Source organism: Macrosteles quadrilineatus, unplaced genomic scaffold (assembly GCF_028750875.1).
Source record: "Macrosteles quadrilineatus isolate MER2022 unplaced genomic scaffold, UCM_ALF_1.0 Scaffold_8__2_contigs__length_117827958, whole genome shotgun sequence".
In the NCBI taxonomy this organism is placed as follows: Eukaryota; Metazoa; Arthropoda; class Insecta; order Hemiptera; family Cicadellidae; genus Macrosteles; species Macrosteles quadrilineatus.
Genome location: NW_026542601.1, coordinates 96,236,693 through 96,257,850, shown reverse-complemented (window position 1 = coordinate 96,257,850; position 21,158 = coordinate 96,236,693). Strand labels below are relative to the sequence as shown.

The 21,158-nt window shown below is 35.0% G+C and overlaps 1 protein-coding gene across 2 annotated transcripts in view; it reads right to left on the bottom strand.

Moving 5' to 3' along the window:
- Positions 1-17,604, bottom strand: part of LOC128999569 (peroxisomal ATPase PEX1) — a 36,629-nt gene extending 19,025 nt beyond the window's left edge. The window contains exons 1-11 of one of the 2 annotated variants that reach the window (XM_054426141.1): positions 17,383-17,604; positions 14,562-14,682; positions 13,719-13,952; positions 9,575-9,689; positions 7,186-7,934; positions 6,519-6,663; positions 5,121-5,256; positions 2,538-2,641; positions 1,951-2,058; positions 1,223-1,379; positions 591-750 (exon numbers count right to left, since the gene is read on the bottom strand). In XM_054426141.1, the coding sequence (XP_054282116.1) occupies positions 591-750; positions 1,223-1,379; positions 1,951-2,058; positions 2,538-2,641; positions 5,121-5,256; positions 6,519-6,663; positions 7,186-7,934; positions 9,575-9,689; positions 13,719-13,952; positions 14,562-14,657 (2,004 nt within the window). In that variant the 5' untranslated portion in view covers positions 14,658-14,682; positions 17,383-17,604. Of the gene's footprint in view, positions 1-590; positions 751-1,222; positions 1,380-1,950; positions 2,059-2,537; positions 2,642-5,120; positions 5,257-6,518; positions 6,664-7,185; positions 7,935-9,574; positions 9,690-13,718; positions 13,953-14,561; positions 14,683-17,084; positions 17,127-17,382 lie in introns of those variants that run through there. The other variant, XM_054426142.1, reaches the window with a different exon arrangement.
- Between the last annotated feature and the right edge of the window lie 3,554 nt (positions 17,605-21,158).

The following is a 21,158-nucleotide window of genomic DNA, read 5'->3' as shown; positions in this document are numbered from 1 at the left end:
CATAAGGAGCTCAACAGAGCAATCTGTTGCTGCGCTTGGGGTGTGCCAAAGTTTTGTTAAATAAAAGCCAACACTACAAACTGACCATAGACATTATTGATGTGATAGATTAATGTTATGAATGATATCAGTAAACTATATAATGAGAATGATGATGATGATGATACATTTCTAAAGAACTGAATGCGGTTTGCACTATAATGTAAATTGAAACTAATAAAACTCGTGAGAGGGAACTGCCCCTTAACTCCAATAAATCTGTGCCGACTAAACAATCAGATGCTCCTCAAAACATTGCCAAAGACATCTCCCTCACCTCAGATTAGTGTTACGAAATCCCAAGTATTGGGGACTCGGGAGGGATGGTTGAGTCTTTTGCAGAACAATTTATTTAGCTCTGTGCCAAAAGCCGACAAGTGGCTCTATTACATGGAGAGTCAACAAATACCTTGTTGACATCTACAGCAGTCATATAAAATTTTTGTATAGATTTTTGTATCGGGCAATGTACAAATGCGTGCATAATTCCCCATTTTCATGGAATTACTGGTCTGTGGCCACTCTGTTGATAGCTGGAGGTATTATATTACCTTTGAAAGCGGAGGGATGTGAAGAAAGGTGGTGAAGCAGTGTCTACCTCTAGCAGCCAGCAGCTGAGGATGTATCTGTGACCTTGTCTCAGCTGTGGCTATCACTACAACACCAGTCACGCTCAACTGCCACAGTAACTCCTTCAACACTGTAGTCAACCTGTACAGTAGTTATGTGTGAAGCAGTGTCTACCTCTAGCAGCCAGCAGCTGAGGATGTATCTGTGACCTTGTCTCAGCTGTGGCTATCACTACAACACCAGTCACGCTCAACTGCCACAGCAACTCCTTCAACACTGTAGTCAACCTGTACAGTAGTTATGTGTGAAGCAGTGTCTACCTCTAGCAGCCAGCAGCTGAGGATGAATGTCTGAATGTGAACCTGTCTGTAGTATGTCACGTAAACCAGATAGATATCATTAACTACTCAAGTCCAGTATTTTAATTATGTTTAGACATGAAAATAATTCAAGCACATTGCATAAAATAATTATATTATAAAATATCTTTTAGCTCATATTTTAGCATGTGCAAAATTATCTGGAATCGGATTACTTGTTTGACATATATTATCTGTGAGTATTATTTGCATGAGTTGGACTGAAACATTGTCATTCTGATACAATCACTAACCGCAGGAAGTAAGTGTTCTCCTGGGAAGGTTCAGAGTTGTTGGTTGGAGCTGAAGCGATGATGTGCAAATCCTCCATCACCAACACTGCAGGCTCATGGTACAAGCACTCCTCTACTTGTTCAGCAACTATCTTGGCTATAGACTCGGGTTTCTTACCTGAAAATAAATCACTACAATTACCCCTAGCTAATATTAGAACATGTTGACCACCATGGATTCCAAATTAAATACTTAGAAAATTGTTTGCATATTAATTTTACATTTCATATACCTATTTTTGGATAACAATAAAAATGAGCTAGTAGAGAAAATAAGGGCCAACAGGATTAGAGAAACACAGGAGGCCTAAAAAGAAAATTGTTTAACCTGACATTTTCTTTTCATTCTACCTACTTTTTGAAGAACTCCTACACATGGACGAAATATCACTGTTTGGTTGTGAGACAACATTTACTTTGCTATCTGATGTTTTGGCCTTGCTGGCTCTCTTCAGGGTAATTGACTCCCGCAGAGTGTTATTTCAAGAATAGGAAAATTGAAACTTGAACACAGGAGTCAGGTCACCTTAAAAGTCACTCTCCATCGACGCCGAAATAGCAGATCGTAGCCATATTTTTATGGTTACTGTTCAAACACTTTGACTCTCCAGTTAGACAAAAATATTCAAACAACACTTTTATAGATACTTAACCAGCAAACAACACTAAATCTTTTATTTACCACTTACCTTTGAGAGGTTTACAATCTAACACCGACACAAACACGTGATACGGTTCTCCACACACCGATGAGTGAATTGCTTCAGCCAGTCTACTCTTCCCACTACCTGACTTGCCTGACAGCAACAAACACAAACTTCAATTAGAAAAATCTCCCATGATCTAGCAATTCCACTAAATTTAAGACTCAAAAGTTGGCTTTCACTAACAGAGTATACTGCCTAATCTTGGTGCCTGCCTTAAGGTGATCATCGTGGCCAAGTTTGTAATGCTATTGTTTAAAAGGTTAGGTGATCAAAGAGTACACCTAATTCTTATGATGAAAACTATCCTCAAACAAGAACTGTCATATTCTCCAACAATTGTTAAAATTAATATTATAATTACATTTATTCTCCTAAGAATGACTTCAAGTTTTAACTTTGTACGCTGTGGTTGTAGCCTAAATTTTATTTTTCAAATTAATTGTTGTATCAAGTAGGCCTACTGTTCAAAACTGTTTTAATTGAAATCAATGAAAATTAAAAGGGAAGCAGAGGGGCTTTTCTCTAATCCACACAAACACGATCATAGGCTAACGTTACATTTAAATTACCTGTGATCAGAATGTTTGCAAGACCAGATTGACTATTTTTCTCCATCAGTTGCAAGCCAAACTCTACTGCCGCAACTCCTTGACTCACCAAGTCCTTAAAAACACTGAAAAATGATCAAGATAAAAGTATGAATAGCAGATCTTGGCTAAAATTATTTTATGTTGAGATAAACGTTAAATGTAACGCGATCAAAGAAAGGACAATCGATTGAGTGAGGGAACTCTCACACCAGAAAATTAGGTATCTAGCAAGCCTCCACTACCAATACAGCTGCAAATAAATTTACAAAGAACTCAAAATATCCACAGTAACATCCCGTTTTATTAGTTAAGTAATTAAATACGTGGCTTCTACTTTCTACACATTAAACCCAACTTCAAGACATTTTTCTTCACACAGCATGCGCAACTCTACAAACTTTGTGCTCACACTGCCTAAGTTCAGTCTAAACGGTAAAAAATCTTACAAAGGAGCCCCATGTGTACTTTTTATACGCTAAAAACAGTAGGTTATAGTGGTTTGCAATAAGCTGGTCTATCCGATTTGGTAATAATCCTTACAGCCTTTTTCTAAATGAGCAAAATTTCATCTACAAGAGAACTTCCTCCCCACAGCTAATTGCCATAGCTTAGAATTGAATGAAAAATGCAAAAAAGCATGACGTAAATAACAAGGAAGTATGTTGTTACTCAAACTCTTAAGTAGATTAACAACTCTAGATAGTTGTGAACAAACAGATTCAATGTGTGGTAACCATGTCAAATTACAATTCCAAGAATTTGTCTATTAGTAGTTTCATTAGAAATGTGAGGTCTATTTTTTGTTTGACAGATTAAATGCTGTGTTTTATTATCATTAATAACAAGACCGTTTGCACAAAACCATTGCTTAGCCTCAGTTAACGTTCTTTCAGAAAAATGTGTGAAGGATCATTTGCATTTACACCTACGTTAATAAAAGACGTATTATCAGAAAATATAGTTGTTGAGGAAAGAGATACATTAGCTGGCAAGTCGTTAATTAATAATAGAAACAATAATGGACCCAAAATCAAACCCTGAGGCATGCCTGTTTTCACTTCCACACAGGTCGATCGCTCACCCTCTGCATCAACAAACTGTGTCCTTTCAAACAAAATATGATTGATAAAATGTCAAAGGCACACCTTGAACACTGTAATGGTTAAGTTAAGTTTACTTAATAGAATGATCAATTAAATCTTCAAAAGCCTTGCTCAAGTCACACACAGTGATCTGAGCAATGCTCTTGAGCTCAAATGCCTTTATCACTCTGGACAACATTGAGTCTATAGCGTCTCGTCTACAATTGACAATTTTTTCCAAAAACAAAACTTAGTTTCACTAAAATATGATTATTTGCTAGAAAGGAACACATTTGATTATAAACAACAAGCTCAATAATCTCTTCCAACAAAGGTACTAAAGATACAATTCGGGAGTGTACCAATGAATGTTGGGTTTGATTTGAAATTTTAACAGTTTCTGCTTTCTTTGTAAGAGTTTCCACAGGACAGCATTAGTTAAACATAAAGAAAAATACCCCCGCCGCAGCAAACCTGCCGACTAAGCGAATTTCCATTTGTCTGAATTGATTTTCAGTTAAATATATTTTAATAACATTAGGTTTAACGAGTACCTAGGTTTGCTGCTACAAGGAAACTAATAAATAATAAATTTGCCAAGTTTGATCAAAATATATTCATAAACAAGCAAACTACAACATTTGACAATATTCTCCATAAGAACAACATGGGAATTTTAAATTTACAATTTTTTTAATTTTCTCCGTTACTAATAATCAAACAAAAATACTTTTATATACTAAATTATTTGTTTTTTTAAGCTCTTTAAAAAGGTCTAAAGAGAAATTGGGAAATGTTGTGTTTTGAGGGTCAAAAGTGAGAAAAACCAATTTTTACCCCATAAAACCCCCCGTAAAGCCCCGTTCCCATGGTCCGATCGTGCTGGTTTGCGAACTCATTCAAGTTTATCCCGCTTTACACCTTTAAACCAAATTTCATCAAAATCGGACAAAAATTACTCAAGTTATCGCGTTCACGGACGTATATATATATATATATATATATATGTCTATATATATATATATATACATATATAAAAATTTGAACGAATAGTGTTTTTGGCCTCTGGGGACATCAAAATGAAAAAGTAAATCGGTCCCGGGTCTAGGTCTTACCGTGCCACCTACGGTAATAGCTACTTCCCTATAGGGAAATTCGCTAAAAACGTTTGAAACATTTGATCTTCAGTCCCCTGAATGTATGAAATCAATTTCAGATTATTGATAATCTAATCAATTTCTGATAAACCACAAATATGACTGTTCATAGACTAAATCATCTACCAGACTACCTCAAAGATAGACCCATCAAGACAACACTGACCACATGGTTGCTAAATAGACCATATTTTAAAGAAAGGTAATTTCTCATGGACCAACACTACTAATCTAATCCAAGACTTACACATTGTTTTAACGATGGTACTGTTCTCAAAGAATGGGCTATGTATAGTAAATATCATTGTCTGTTAGCTCTATACCTGGATGTTATATGGATTTTTTTCTGTTTTTGGTTGTAGCCTCGTAAGCTCGTCAAGCTCCTCTCAGCTTCTGTAGAGACAGTGGTTGATATAACTTGCAGCTGTGAGTGTGTGAGGGGAAAACAGTCCAGACCATCTATAAAATAAACGGTATCTGTAATCTGACACATATTTTCTCCCAATAGCTTGTCAACAACATATCATGGAAAAGTTGCAATAACTTTTAAACCATATTTTTTTCTGCATTTAGGGTTGTAAACATAACAGACTAACAGTTAGTCCAAACCGGTCAAGCCGTTATTTTTTGAAATTAAATTTTTTCATTGTTTTATTGGTTTTGTGGGGAAAATAACAAAAGTTGTAATGAATTTTTAACCATAATTTCTACAGGTAAGGAGTTTGTACCATTTTCTTAAGAGTTATAAGGGCTATGGTAAGCATACTAAATTTCAAACAAAATCGTTTGGGCCATTTTTGAGAAAATCCTATTTTTCCATTAGTTTATGGGTTTTATGGGGAAATCACCATTAAAAATCACAGGTTTTGTTTGTAGCTCTGAACACATCCACACACACACAGACATCAATTTGAAAACTACTTTTTTGGGTTCAGGAGGATCCAAAACAAATATTTCCACCAAAAAATCAAACTTGAAAATTTTTACAAAAACAATACTTTCCCCATATACTATGTATAGTGGGAGAAAGTAAAAACCTATATTTACATTAACAAAATATTTATTTCTAGTCAAGCATCCTGCAAGAAAGAACTAAAATTGCAATTGGATTCAACAGATTTTAGCACACAGCTGTAGAATTTGTATCAGTCTTTAACAAGTAACTTTATGGGAAACTTAACACAAAATAAACAGGCACTGGACAGTGGAGAACAAAACCTGTACTTCAAAATTCAGAGTAAAAGCTGACGGAAAACACCTGAACATGCATCACATTAGGTTGAAGAACGCATCAAAAGTGCTGCTTATGTAAGAATATCCCTCAACAAAAGCTAACCTCACACAGATCAATGCAAGGAGTGATGTACAATACTGGAGGTATGACTCGTTTCCTGAGACGAGTGTGACACTAAAGAATCACAAACAAAGCATGCCATAGACTAGCACACTGTATAACCTCAAAAGGCAAATCCTGTCCTTCTAAAAAAAATAGTTTGGCCAGACTAACCGCTAAAAATGTGCATAGCTTTACAGCTACATACGATGCCATGTCAAAATGGCACGCTCTAACACGACCCCCCCCCCCATAGGTGTTGGTACCGCATACTATGTGATGATAAATAGTAGATTGACAAAAGGTATGTAACCTATCTATTTTACTTGTCAAACAAATTAAAAAATGATCGTGGCAAAAGTGAGTTGCAAAACCAATCATCCCTTACCTGGCAACAGCACCACCAAAACTGCAAAGTCTGGGTCATCAGGCATTGGAACTGGGAGCGGACAGCAATCGTTAACAAGAACTCCGCTTCTGCATGACACTCTCTTGTGGAATTGTGTCACCAACGTTTGCGACTCTCCTACATCCTAGGCATCAGCGATATTTAAACAACCTTGTTTTGAGAGCAGTTCGGTTTAACTGCAGCTTTCTAGGAATCTCAGCATTTCCACTCCCACGCTTGGTGATGGGAACAATACGCTAGACTCTACAGGATATTACAGCCTATAAATAAACATTCTGTCTCATAACGAAATGGTGGTTTGTATCTTAAATTTCTAAAAGTTCTGTACTGTGTTCAAATGTATTACTAAAGGTATTGAAATAACTATTTTTCTTAACTCTTGTCTATGACTATAATTTATTCTACTGAAAGTAATTGACTTTAGGCCTACCGTGTTTTGGATTTATTTGTGAATTGTCTACAGTCAAAAAGAACTTACTTTAAAAAATTGTATAAGTGTAGTTTATTTTGTAAATAATGCACACACAACTTCAGAATAATCATCATATAATTTAAAATGAATAGCACTTCATTTTTTAACTTTTTAAGGGTCCGGTCCCCTTAGGGTCGGTTAAGAATGGGGGTCTAATGTACACCACTTACTTACCAATTGTTTAACAGGTACTAGAGTGACTTTTGCAAGTGTTTTATTCAGAGGTGGTTTGTATGCTTGTATCCTTACTCTACTTCCAATATTCAACTTCAAGACTCTTCGAAGAAACTTAGAGACGAAAACACAAGAAATGTTTATATTTTTGTTCAACACACCGCATGATTCTTCAATCCGACACAACCTAATACAAACACTAACTAATTTCTCATTATCACTTATAGTTTCTTTGGTACTCTTTGCTGTTCTGGACTTTGGTTTTTGAGCAACATTCAGCCTACAAACAACTACAGACTGGTTTTCACTGATAAGGTCTGACACAAATGAGTTGTTTGACGATGCAGCTATTTTCTTCAACGTCATTTTGCTCACAAATACATTAAACGGATGTGTTTGTTCATCATGAGCACTATTACAACATGTTGAGGATTCACATGCGATTGGGATAGGATGGACTCTGCAGACAATTTCAGATGAATCTGGATGATTAGTATTTGTTTCTTGTTTGTTGTTTTGTTCCTCGCCTTTTAGTACTTCTAACAGACTGGTTGGGAGGAAGTTCCAATAGAACGGTTCAGGTTCCACACTATTCATGGTGTGTGCTGTGGAGCTTAGGTTGGAAACAGAAGTCGTGTTGATGTTCCGTGTTAACTCATTCCTACTTTCTGCAGCTTTTGAAACATTTTGAATAACCAGTTCTGACAAATCTTCTAACCTCCCATGTGATACATTTGGTTCCAAACGATCTAAAACATAAGTTAAAATGTAAAGAAGAAAATGAGGTTAGATTTTGTGTTTTCATAGGATGTTTTATTAGTATTTGTATTTTTTTCTAAGATGTCTGAAAGAGATCACGCACTCAATGAAAATAATAGGGCACGCAATACAAATAATAGGGATATGATGAAAATAATTGTTTTCACCCTTATCAATCGCCCTTAGCCATGGACAATTCAGTGAATTCCCTTTTTTTTTAACTTGGACTAATGAGTGAAGTATGTAGTTTTTGTGATGCTTTATATTTTAGACGTGTTCACTTTTTTATGCATGGTTTCATATTTTATTAGAAAAACTAATTACAAAGCAATGTTTAGGGTTTGCTTTAAAAATTACAAGTCAGGATATTTAAGTAAATGATTATCATGTAAAACAATAGATAACTTTCAACTTTTTGTGATTGTTTCAGGTCATGGCTAGGGAATGTTGACCATCAGTCTACTACAAAAGACATGCATTACTAAAATGGAGATTGTTCACTAGGTTAAATGAAGGAGGATTCCAAAGTTTCTGAAAATTTGGAGGAAGTGGTCTGTAACAAATTCGCTCAGAGTCAAATTTTTAGGTTACAGCAGATTTTCAAGTTCTAATATACCAAGAGACAGAGTACCGTAGTGAAAAAGGCTGCAGCAAAGCTTCGGTGATCAGTAAGCGAGAATCGTCTAGCTTGAGGTCTAAAACAAGGCCCCAGTCACCTTTTCATTGAGAATGTCTTCATATCCATCCCACTCTAAAAGGTTCCACATGAAGGAAAAAATTTGTCATTAGTCGCTGTTGTCAGTAAAAAGTTCCTCCCCAGGTGGCTACAATCTAGTATATGCCTCTATATATTGTAACGTTAATTCAATTTCATCTTATGTACCTAATTGACCAAAAGAGGAGTTCAAAATAAATTCCATCATGAGTTCTAAAATTTTATTTTATTAAGAATCAAATCCATTCCTTCCTAGACAAAGTTTTCTAAAAACATTAAGCGAGATTATTAAAGGACATATTAAGGTTACAAAATTAAAGTAGGAAACTATGTCTCTAAATTGTTTGGATTAGCATACCATTATTTGTATTTCATAAAAGCCGAACAAGCCCCTAACTCAATTCTGTCTTTATAAAATTCAGATGTTTGTGTGTATGTCTGTCGTTAACACATAAATACATTTATTTGCAAAGCATTCGGTTTGCATTAATACTGTCAGATAATGTATCTAAAAAAGGTTATGTGAATTGTGTATTCTTATTCTATGTATGAACCTGAACTGAACCGAACAAGTGACACGTTAGGTGTTTGATACGTGGTTAAGCATCATGAATAATGCACACTTGATATTTAAATAGATTTCAGCTCTGTATTAAATAAGGTTTAAACTGTCTACAAGATAATCCATTGAACGGATTATTTGCTAGTTTGTTTATAAAAATGTTATTTTTGGCTTTGAAATAAAAAATATATAAATAATGTGAAATTGGTTTTACAACTTAATCAGCCGGTACATTCAAAGTTTGGTGTGACCTGTTATTTTCCTTGCTTCTGCAACATATCAGTGTAGCCTGGTCACTTTGTTTTCTTTTATTTCCATACAAACAAGATTAACTTACAAGAATTTTTACTCACCAACTTTAAGCTTCAAATGTATGGTTTTTGACACCCAAACCACCAAAATTTGATCAATATATATGATCCTTATTTGATTCAAAAATGAAACTTCAACACTGTCTCTGCTCAGCTCCTGTAAGGGTAAAATCATTATTCATTGATAAAAAAAATAAAATTTGATTACCGGTACCTACTGTAACTGTAAATAAATCATGAGTTTTTGCATAATATCTATAATATTAAAACGAAACAGTGTTTTTTTATTTCACGATTCTGAATCAACCACTCGACGGATTTTCATGATTTTTGTGTTGAAAGAAAGATAATTTTGAGAACTAGGGAATGTCGAAGCCATAAATTTAGTTAAGGGTCCCAGTTTTTTAGAAATTAAGTTTTAATTTTTAAAAAGTCTAGCAGCCGACGCTTGGATTCTAAACTAGCTTTTGGCATAAAACAGTTTGCTTAACATAACAGCTGTAAACATTCAGCTTTTGTGTCACAAATTCAGCATTTGGTTAAAAATGTAAAGACATACTAAGGGTTGACTTATTTATACTATGTGTAATGCAAATCATTGATACGTTCAATTCTTCTGTAAGAGGATGACAGATTAATTAAATTATACATAGTAAAATACTAGGATGTTCAAATTATTTTATTAAAGCAATCTTTGTAATCTTCGATTTGTTTTAGAGCAATATAATTTGTTTTAACTAACAGCTGGTTAAATATAAACTATGGAACTATGAGGTTATTTTATTTACTCTTATTTTGTCATTGATTATAGGAAATAAGTAAGATTAGTAGAGATAATTAGACCACAGTTTAAAATAGTTTAGACCAAAATTAATTAAACCACAGTACAAATCGACGCTCTGTACACGAGTCTGAATAAAAAAGGATAAATGCTAATTATTTTACTATTCCACTTTTTGAGGAAAGAATAGAAAAATAACAATGTTTACATGTTTTAATTCTTCATGGTAGCTTTTTGTTTACAATTAATGTTTGTCTGCTTTAACTTTGTTTGGATTAGGCCCGGAAATATTGATGTCATAAAAAGAAGATCAAGAATAATCAGGAATCACGATTTTAAATTACCACCACAACCTCAGCCGAGTTTTATACAAAGATTGAACACAACGTTAACATTGACCAAGGATACTGCAATTAGACAAACCATCCTTTTATGAAATCGTGTTCAGTGTGGTTACGTTTGGGGGCGCCTATATCAGCGCCCCCAAACGTGAAAATATCACTTTTATTTCAACTATGAATATATTGTAGTTTAAATTAACTAATATGGGAAATTACGATGTACACTTATTCAATGAGGGTGGGTAATTATTAAGGATAGAACTGATAACGGTATGGATAACAAACATTGACAATTACCACAAGCTTTACTAGCGTGTTTACTTTTTACATTCCTGCTACACGTGACCAGTTCATTTAGTAATCGTGAGTTCTTTTTTTTCAAATGAATGTTATTTGAACCAAACAGCTGTTTCAAAACAAACTATTATTGTTTTTACTTTTCTTTGTTTACACTTATTTATTTAGCAATTAATGCAGTGAAATTGATATAAAGGATAGGTGTGACGATTTATGTGTACTGTGAATTTTATTGGATATTATCGTTTTATTTTAGGTCGTTTCTATTCAAACCTACTGGAAATTGTGTATAGTAGTTGTATTGTGGTGATAATAATTATGGAAGAGGCAGGTATGCTAGGAAGGTGGTATCGTTGACTAAGTCTATACACTTCTCAATTGACTATTACTCTCTCTACTGTAGGCTACTTATTATCAGTGTGCGTCTGTGCGAATCGGCTGCAAATCTCACTTCAACGCTTTACACATCGTAAAAATTGCAGAATTGCTGTTTTATTGTAAAATTATCAAATTTAAAATGCATATCGTATAGGCCTATCTATGATGGAATAAAAACATATTTGGTCACACAACATTTGTTTACAAGATGATTTTTCACATTAAAACTGCAAGAAACTTTGTCTTTATATATGTAAACTAGCTGATCTGAATTGTACATGGTTTTAACTGACTACTGAATTCCCGTACGTAGGACGGGCTAACACCTCGTTATTGTTAATTTTAATTTTAAACTCCATCCATACTGCTAATGGTTAATAGTAGGCCTACTTTAAGTGTTATTTGATTTTCCCCAAATGCCTTTTCTGTTATCAAACGAAATTTTGAAATGATACAGCAAGTTTGGTTAGTTATGTTAGGTTAGTTTAGAACAGTTTCATTACTTAATCCATACACAGTAGAATAGTTCCACACTTTATCGACTTAAGGGTTGTCAAACTATCAAAAAGTCGAACTATAGGGAGTAAATGGTGTTTAATATACAGGAAAGTAAAAATACAACTTTTATATAGAAATCACCCAAATTTATTAAATACTAAAAAGCTTAACAATTTCACTGTTTATTAGTCTCAAGTCGATAATAAATGACAAATTAATGTTCAAGTCAACTTACATCACAATATTAAATATCACATATTATTAAATATTATTAAATATCCATTAAATATCACTTGACAAAATATTTTGTGATCTTCGATTGTTTTTCACTCTATGATAACTGGAAAGAACTGGTCCCGGTAATTGACCGCCATACGTGTCAAAACAAAATATCGATCGCTACGTTTACTGTATTATTTTTGTCTAAACAAGATCAGTGTCAATTTGTAATTTAAATGCGTTTGAAGTTATTAAACAGAAGGAAAAATGGATCGTAAAGGAAACAAATATATCGATATATTGATAATAATGAATGTTCCTTTTAACAGGAAAGTACCTGACTCTTTTATTGGATTTAACATTTTGGGAAAGAATATCACTTGACAATGCCTGAATAGGTGAAACATGTGATTCTAACCAGCTATGTTAAACTATTTTGTTCAACCACTATGTGAACTCATTGTGCCGAGAAGATATTATATACCTTATAATAGTACAGTATATTATAAGAAAGAATAAACTGGTTTTATACATTTCGCCCGCAGGATTGAGCCTATGTGGTAAGACAAACTTCAAGGTCAAAACAGGCCGCCAAGCTTTTTGAAAACATATCTATTACTCTTTGACTCCACTTTTTTGACTAAGCTAGCACAGCTCTATCCGTTTAAAAAAAATAGGTCTTATAAATAAAAATGTTAATATAGGCTACCCAAGTTTCTCTGGGTCTTACATACAATGGTAGGCTAATGTTGATTTAAAAGACATAAAGGCCGCTAATCACTAGGACACTTGGTCGCTTACCAACCGGTGATCTGGTTGATGAGCGACTATGTTGAACGTGAACATTTGATTGCTGGGGTCACAGAATAGGATATATAGCACTTTCAATCAAACAGGAAATCAATTGAAATTTGATGGAGATACACAATATTGTGTTTGGTTCTGGTTCAAGCTTAGCTGCACCTGTAGTGAAAACACCATGCCCACCGTCAAGAAGAAATAGCTGCTGTAGTTATGATTTTAATTAAATTGGGAACCAGAGAATATGAACAAGTTTTTTTAGAAGATTTTGGAATAAAGTGTAGCTTTAACATCAAAATAGTTACAGCTACCATACATGGCACTTCTCCGAACTTAAAGACTTGAAAATCCTCAGGATTTTAAAAACCAATTGAGGCATGTCAGATGACAGTTTCCCTCATATTAGGCATATGCATCTTCATATTTTGACGCCTAAGAAAGACTGGTGGCAACACTTTGAATTCTAGCGACTGGACACAGTCTACAAGATCTGGGATGTTTCCACAAATACTAGGGGAGATCATACCAGAAATCTGCAAAGCTACAAGCCCTGTTTTGTTTTGACAGTTTGCTTTCACTTGTACAGCGCATGCCCAAGCCGTCTTTAGTTGATCAACTTAGTCGCTGAACCCTACACACTCTAGTTTATCGAGAAATCTCATTGCCGGGCGATTAATTGTTTGGTCGGAAACCAAAGTGTCCCCTGGCAACCTAAAAATCACCTTCAATCTGATTGAAAGGACCCCACAGACACGGCGATATTTGTGCAATTTGGTCGCTCGCTAACCAGATCGCCGGTTGATAAGCAACCGGGTGCCCTAGTGTGTAGTGGCCTTAACGTCTAAACCTGACTAAACAGATAAATTTATACCAGGATTTCGTAGTCGTCTGCAGTAACAGGAGTGAGGTAAATTTGATGTAGCGAAGATACAGTCTCCTCTGACGTTACAACTACAAGTTCACCCTCTTGCAAGTTGAGTGCTTGAGCGAACGTAGCGTTGATACCGACGGAGCAGTCATTCAACACAGTATGAGCAGGCTGAGGAGCCCAGGAGAAGTATATATGCTGTTTAGTCACAGGGTGAGTGACCTTCACACAGGCATTCTATTAACATAAAAATATATAGGCCTAATTTTATTAACCATTTGAACAAAAAATTCCAAAATACTGGATAAGAGTAATTTCAACACAACAACTTCAACTAAACCTTCAGAAACCTTCTGAACCTAATAGTCAGAAAAAGTGGTGATAGTTATGAGAGGTTCAAGTTTAGAACTAGGCCTACTACAAATGTGTTTTAGTTAACGAAGTTTGTTTGTTAGTGTGGCAGACTCCTCAGCCAGGAGACAGCATCTTAGTTTGAAGGATCGAATCCTTAGTTTTTTAGATAAGTCTGATGTAGGGCCACAACTTGTTTATTCGCCAGTGCAAGAAATTGTGAGAGAAATCCACTTAAATCAGTATAGCAACTAGGTGAAAGGTTGTGGTTACAGGTTGAGTAAGTTTTTTGTGAGTTGCACTAAAACTATAGGCACTTTGCTACTTTTTGCTTATCCATACTTGTTTAAAGTTTTTTTTTTTCTTATTGTGTTTCTAAGATGGGAGAAAATCTTTTCACACAATTCGGTCAACATTTGTATAATTGTTTACATTATTGATAGTAAAAATAACTTGTGTAACTTATACTTTTCCAAACCTATCATAAATACAAACCTTGGGATGGTTTATTTTATTGAACCATTTACTGGAGAACTGTAGAAAGCAGTGTTTGACTGGGATAAACTTAACGAGAAAGTTTTCCTCATTCATCTTCAATGGGTTACAAACTGGTAACCTGTGCAATAAGGCCAAAATTAGGAAAATAGGTTACCTACGTATATTGTACATATTAAAAAAATACTGTGTTTTTTTACAGAATGCAGGCCTATCAACATGTTTCCAAAGCTACAAAAAAGGGGAATCACCTATAGAAAAGATCCAAGTGTTTAAGATTAGAATATGCCTAACTTATTAACAAACACACAAACTTTCACATTTATAATATTAGTAAGATAATGGGGTACACTTCCATATCTGTTGGCACAAACAACCGAATGAGTAATATTGATTATTTGATTGTTTAATTTGATAAATCGTTTGTTTCGTTAGGTTAGGTTAACCTTACCTAACTAACCAAACGATATATCGAATAATTTATGTATCGATCGATATTACTCATTCGGTTGTTTGTGCCAACAGATATGGAAGTGTACCCAGATAATGCTATGGAGTTGAATAGGCTATTAAAGTTTTTCCTAAATTCCAATTGAAAGGTGAATTACCAAAGTCCCATTTAAGTTTTTAAGTTAATCTAGTTTCAAACAGAAAAATTATAGACTATTTAGGCCGACAACTAAGAGTAAGGACTTAAATATTTACATAAATTATTACTTAAGAAATACTGTATGGCCTTTTAGCGAATTTCCCTATAGGGAAGTAGCTATTACCGTAGGTGGCACGGTAAGACCTAGACCTGGGACCGATTTACTTTTTCATTTTGATGTCTCCAGAGGCCAGAAACACCATTCGTTCAACTTTTTATATATGTATATATATATAGACTTATATAGGTATATATATATATATATATACGTCCGTGAACGCGATAACTTGAGTAATTTTTGTCCGATTTTGATGAAATTTGGTTTAAAGGTGTAAAGCGGGATAAACTTGAATGAGTTCGCGAACCAGCACGATCGGACCATGGGAACGGGGCTTTACGGGGGGTTTTATGGGGTAAAAATTGGTTTTTCTCATTTTTGACCCTCAAAACACAAAATTTCCCGATTTCTCTTAAGACCTTTATAACCCTCCGAGTGTCCATAGTTTAGGCCTTAATGTCCACCTATTTTTGGCCCCTTTGCAAGGTTTTATTAAAACGGATCTGAGAAGCTTAAAACAATGTTAATTCTAATGTTCTATATACCATTTTGTTTGGAAAATCATGGGCTTCAATATTATATATAAAACATAAGGAACATTTTTTCAAAAAAAAAATTTTTAGGTAAAAAAAAAATATAATTTCAAAAATTTTCAAAAAAAAAATAAGTTCGCGCTCAATGAAATTGTATAAATTATAGGCCTATAAATATTTGAAAATAGCCACTTTGTTCTAAATTTAATGAGGATTACAAATATATAATCATATAGCGAGGTAAGTTATCAAATAAATAAGTTATGAGCGAAAAACGGATTTCAGTACATAGCGTTTAGCTAAGAATGCATAGCCTAACCATAGCTAGGAATCTGGCTGATAATTTACATCAATATCACTACCTACTTCTTCAGGATCATCAACCAGCACTTCAAAACCACTTAAATCTTCTTATAATGCACCACGTATATCACTACTTTTGATTTTTAACACTAAAACAATGATAAACGTAATAAAACACATCAGTCATCGGTCCGGGGGAACCTAGCTGTTTACAAATACACGCACGTCAGCTGTCTGCTACAATATTTTCGGAACTAAAATGAATAGCGCTTAGAGACAGACCTCTGGAGAAAGCTTAGAATATTACGGAAAGAACGATACCTAACTCGATCCAGTTCAATCCGATTCAGTCAGTCATAGAGCCTTCGCCGTAAACGATGTTTGTGCGTCTTAAAAGCGACGCGTGACCCTACACAAAGTGTGTTGTGCGTCGTTTTTATGACGCGTGACACTCGGAGGGTTAAAGAGCTTAAAAAAACAAATAATTTAATATATAAAAGTATTTTTGTTCGATTATTAGTAACGGAGAAAATTTAAAAAATTGTAAATTTAAAATTCCCATGTTATTCTTATGGAGAATATTGTCAAACGTTGTAGTTTGCTTGTTTATGGATATATTTTGATCAAACTTGGCAAATTTATTTATTTTGTACTAAGCTATCAATATTTTACTCAAAAACACACTTTATTAGTTTCCTTGTAGCAGCAAACCTAGGTACTCGTTAAACCTAATGTTATTAAAATATATTTAACTGAAAATCAATTCAGACGAATGGAAATTCGCTTAGTCGGCAGGTTTGCTGCGGCGGGGGTATTTTTATACATTTTCCTAAATTATTTAGGATATTCAATGATTAATAAATAGCTGGTCAAGCCTACCTTCCTGAATACAAAATATAATGATAAATGTATTAAAGAAAGAATTGAGTGAGTTATACAAAAAGATGCTTAGCTAACTGTGCTTAATTTACATTACTCACGTATTGATTGAGGTATAAAAATGTCATACCTACCTACCTAGTAAGGGTAATTCTGAGCAATTACTTGGTCAACCCCAATTTTTTTCATATTTTACTACGGTCATCAGGAGGTTCTCAGAAAGCAAGAAACATGTAATTCAAGCCCCGCAAGGTTAAGTTAGGTTAGGTTAAGTTAGGTTATTAATTAACCTAACCTAACCTAACGTAACGGTACTGTTACAATTGGCCTTAGAGATGTATTTGAGACTAAAAAAAAAACATAATAAGTTAGGTTAGGTTAAGTTAGGTTATTAATTACCTCAGTAATCACCGGGTTCAACGTCCTCATCCGAGTCAGCGGCAACTGGATCAACATTCTGTTGCGCCGATTCCCCGTTGTAAACTTCACCGATAGCCCGAAACAAATGGCGTAGTCTTTGTTTGTAATCCTTATGTTTCCGTTTAAACATGAACTCAGCAAGGTGGCCAATAAAATGGTGCTTTGTGTTGCCGTACCTAGGAACGTTTCCCCGCACATCTCTCCACAAACGTTCAATATGTTGAGTGTGTGCTCCCGTGTCTGGGTCAACAAAATTGTACGTGTGGTTGACGGTGAGATGTGTAAAGCCTTCAAACTGCAAACAGTCATAGGTCCGCCAACAGTCCCGCAAGCCACTGTTATCGCTTGGACTTTGAACCTTCTTATGTATTTTCCCAGTGGCAAGAACTAGAATATTTAATTTTGAACTAGTTACCTTATGCCTTTGTTCTTGCAGGTATGAAGTTATAATCCTCCAATATATTTCACCACAGTGTGTGGCATCAAGACTCCCTGAAGATGCCACACACTGTGGTGAAATATATTGGAGGATTATAACATCATACCTGCAAGAACAAAGGCATAAGGTAACTAGTTCAAAATTAAATGAACCTTCTTATCGCTCGGCAACCTGTACGATGGCCTTGCGGGCCTTGAATTATATGTTTCTTGCTTTCTGATAACCTCCTGATGACCGTAGTAAAATATGAAAAAAATTGAGGTTGACCAAGTAATTGCTCAGAATTACCCTAGTAAGTATTATTTAAGTAATTTTAAAATCATCAAATCATCCTAACCTAAATATAAAAATTGTAAACAACAACACTGCGCTGGCCACTGACCCACTGACGTCACTTACGTCAATCACCTGTGACGGTGTCCACGGTGACGGAGTAAGCAAGCACAGGTGATTTGGTGCGGCACACGGGAGATTTATCAGGTGCCGATATGACGTGATCATTAGTGAAGAAGACTCAACAGAGCAAGGCTGCTATGTTTTTGATTTACAAGTTCACCTTGTTAAAGTTTTGTTCTAAAATAAAATGAATATTATTTAATATAATATATAAAGTAAATACATTTCATTGGCCTGTAACAAAAACCAAGGAGTGTTAACCGCTTGTCTCACCGAACAAGGAATCTTTTACAAATATAAGCGTAAACCAAATGCCTAAATGTTGTCAATTCTCGATTATTTTGTCTGTCTTGTTATATGTATTTTGCAATCATCACTTTGTTAAATTTTCTAATTGTAGCCATTAAGCAACTATCTATCTTTTGCGTAGTTAAGCATGTACTATAACACTACATACATACTATTATCTATTGTAAAAATATGTGTTAGCCATCAAATTTTTCATATGTATTGTTTGGTTAGAATTTTAAGCATATTAGCATAGATAAAACCATAGACTAACCAATACAAGTAGACTTCTCATCCCATTGTAAATTTTGAAGCACGTTTTTCGTGTCTAGTTCATGTACGTGACACAAAGGCGCTAGTGTCGATGAAACTTTGTTTCCATTATTTTAGGGTTAATTTCTTGATTTGTGCTTTACTGTTTGGTTATATAACTAGGGGACAAGTTATTGTTTATGATTAGATCGTATTATTTGGTTAAACGAGGTTTTAAATGGCTGTAATAACGGGAAATAAATTGTAAACAAAACACGACCTCTACATAAACCGTACATGAACTATCAATAAAATTGTCTTCAGCTGTTCCATAAGGATGAGAAATCTACTAAGGGAGTATGTTTTATCTATGATAAAACATACTCCCTTAGTAGATTTCTCATCCTTATGGAACAGCTGAAGACAATTTTATTGTTAGTTCTGTACGGTTTTCTGTAGAGGTCGTGTTTTGTTTACAATTTGTTGAGTTACAAGTTGTAACTTGTAACTTGTAGTTTATTATGAAATGGGCCCCTGATTGTAAAATAAAATAAAGTTTTAAAAAAATATATTGGGCCATGTATTGTTCAATCTGTACATGGCACACATCCCTCTTCCAGAAGACGCCACATTAGCTCGGGACGCCGACGATACTGCTATCCTGTGCCAACATTCCGATATCCACGAGGCCACATATTCTCTTTCAATACTCTGTGGACGTTCTCATTGATTGGTTCTTCAAGTGTAAATTTCGACTAAATTCAACTAAATGTGAGACCAAAACATTAAACCAAATTTAAAAAAATAAATTAAATTACATATGGCCCTGAAATAAAAATTCGTGGGTTTATTTTGTTAAAAGCAAACAATTATCCTATACTCTAATACGAGCAATGTTTGCTTGTGTATGCTTGCTTGCACAAAGTTCTCAAAAGCTCCGACGATTTTCTTCAAATGTTGTAAATAGTTTATTCCTGACCTAAAAACGAGTTTACTGCAGTTAACTGCCAACAAAAATCTAATTACGTAGAAAAATGAAACTGAAGTCACATTTTTTTAACATTAGTCTAATGGGTTGCTGTAAGTAACAATGTTGGCTGAATTAAATAACAAGGAAAAAGTAAACAAAAGACTTGTAGTTGTCTGTCCACAAATTAAAAATACAGTACAAAAGGAAAAACATCAGTTGTTACTATTGAGCAAAGGTTCCCTATACTGAAGATTACTCGATACATTGTAGTCAAGGGTAGCAGTGTGAAGTGTGGGTTCTGTTTATGACGATTAGATTAAGGTATATACATATCTACAATCCTAAAATGCTATGGGAAGGGAGGGAAACAAGTCCGCGACGCAGAAAGTGGTGAAGGAAATAGTAAAGGCGAGCAGTCCCATCTGGAGCGTGGGAACTGTTTATGACGATTAGATTAAGGTACCTGCAATCCTTAAATGCTATGTGAAGGGAAGGAAACAGGTCCGCGACGTAGGAAGTGATGAAGGAAGTAGTAAAGGCGAGCAGCCCGGAGTGTGGGAACTGTTTATGACGATTAGTTTAAGCAAGGTATCTGCAATCCTAAAATGCTATGGGAAGAGAGGGAAACAAGTCCGTGACGTAAGAAGTGGTGAAGGAAGTAGTAAATGCGAGCAGTCCGGAGTGTGGGAACTGTTTATGCAATCCTAAAATGCAATGGAGAGGGAGGGAAATAGGTCTGCGACGTAGGAAGTGGTGAATGAAGTAGTAAATGCAAGCAGTCCGGACTGTGGGAACTGTTTATGACGATTAGATTAAGGCATCTGCAATCTTAAAATGCCTTGGGAAGGGAGGAAAACAGGCCCGAGACGTTGGAAGTTGTGAAGGAAGTAGTCAAAGGTGAGCTATTCGGAGTGTGGGAACCGTTCATGAAGATTATATTAAGGTATCTGCAATCCTAAAATGCTATGGGATGGGAGGGAAACAGGTCTGCGAATTAGGAAGGGGTGAAGGAAGTAGAAAAGGCGAGCAGTGTGGAGTGTGGGAACTGGAAACAGTTTGTAGCAGTTAGAATAATGTATATGCAATATTGAAATGCTATGAGAAGGGATGGAAACAGGTCCACGACACAGGAAATGGTGAACGAATTAGTAAAGGCTAGCAGTGCGGAGTGTGGGGAATGGATTTATGTATCTGCAATACTAAGACTGCTTTCAGATAATGATTTCCCCCGAGCAAAGCTCGGTCCCCAGGTACTTATACTTAAAATACCTACATTCGAATGGTCGCCGTAAAAAAAAAATCTTTAAATTAGACAGAAACATTAGTATATTTCGTTTGAACGTCTTCAAGTGTGTAACCGAACTTAAGTCAAACTTCGTTAAAACTTCGAAGGGGAAATGTTGCATAACT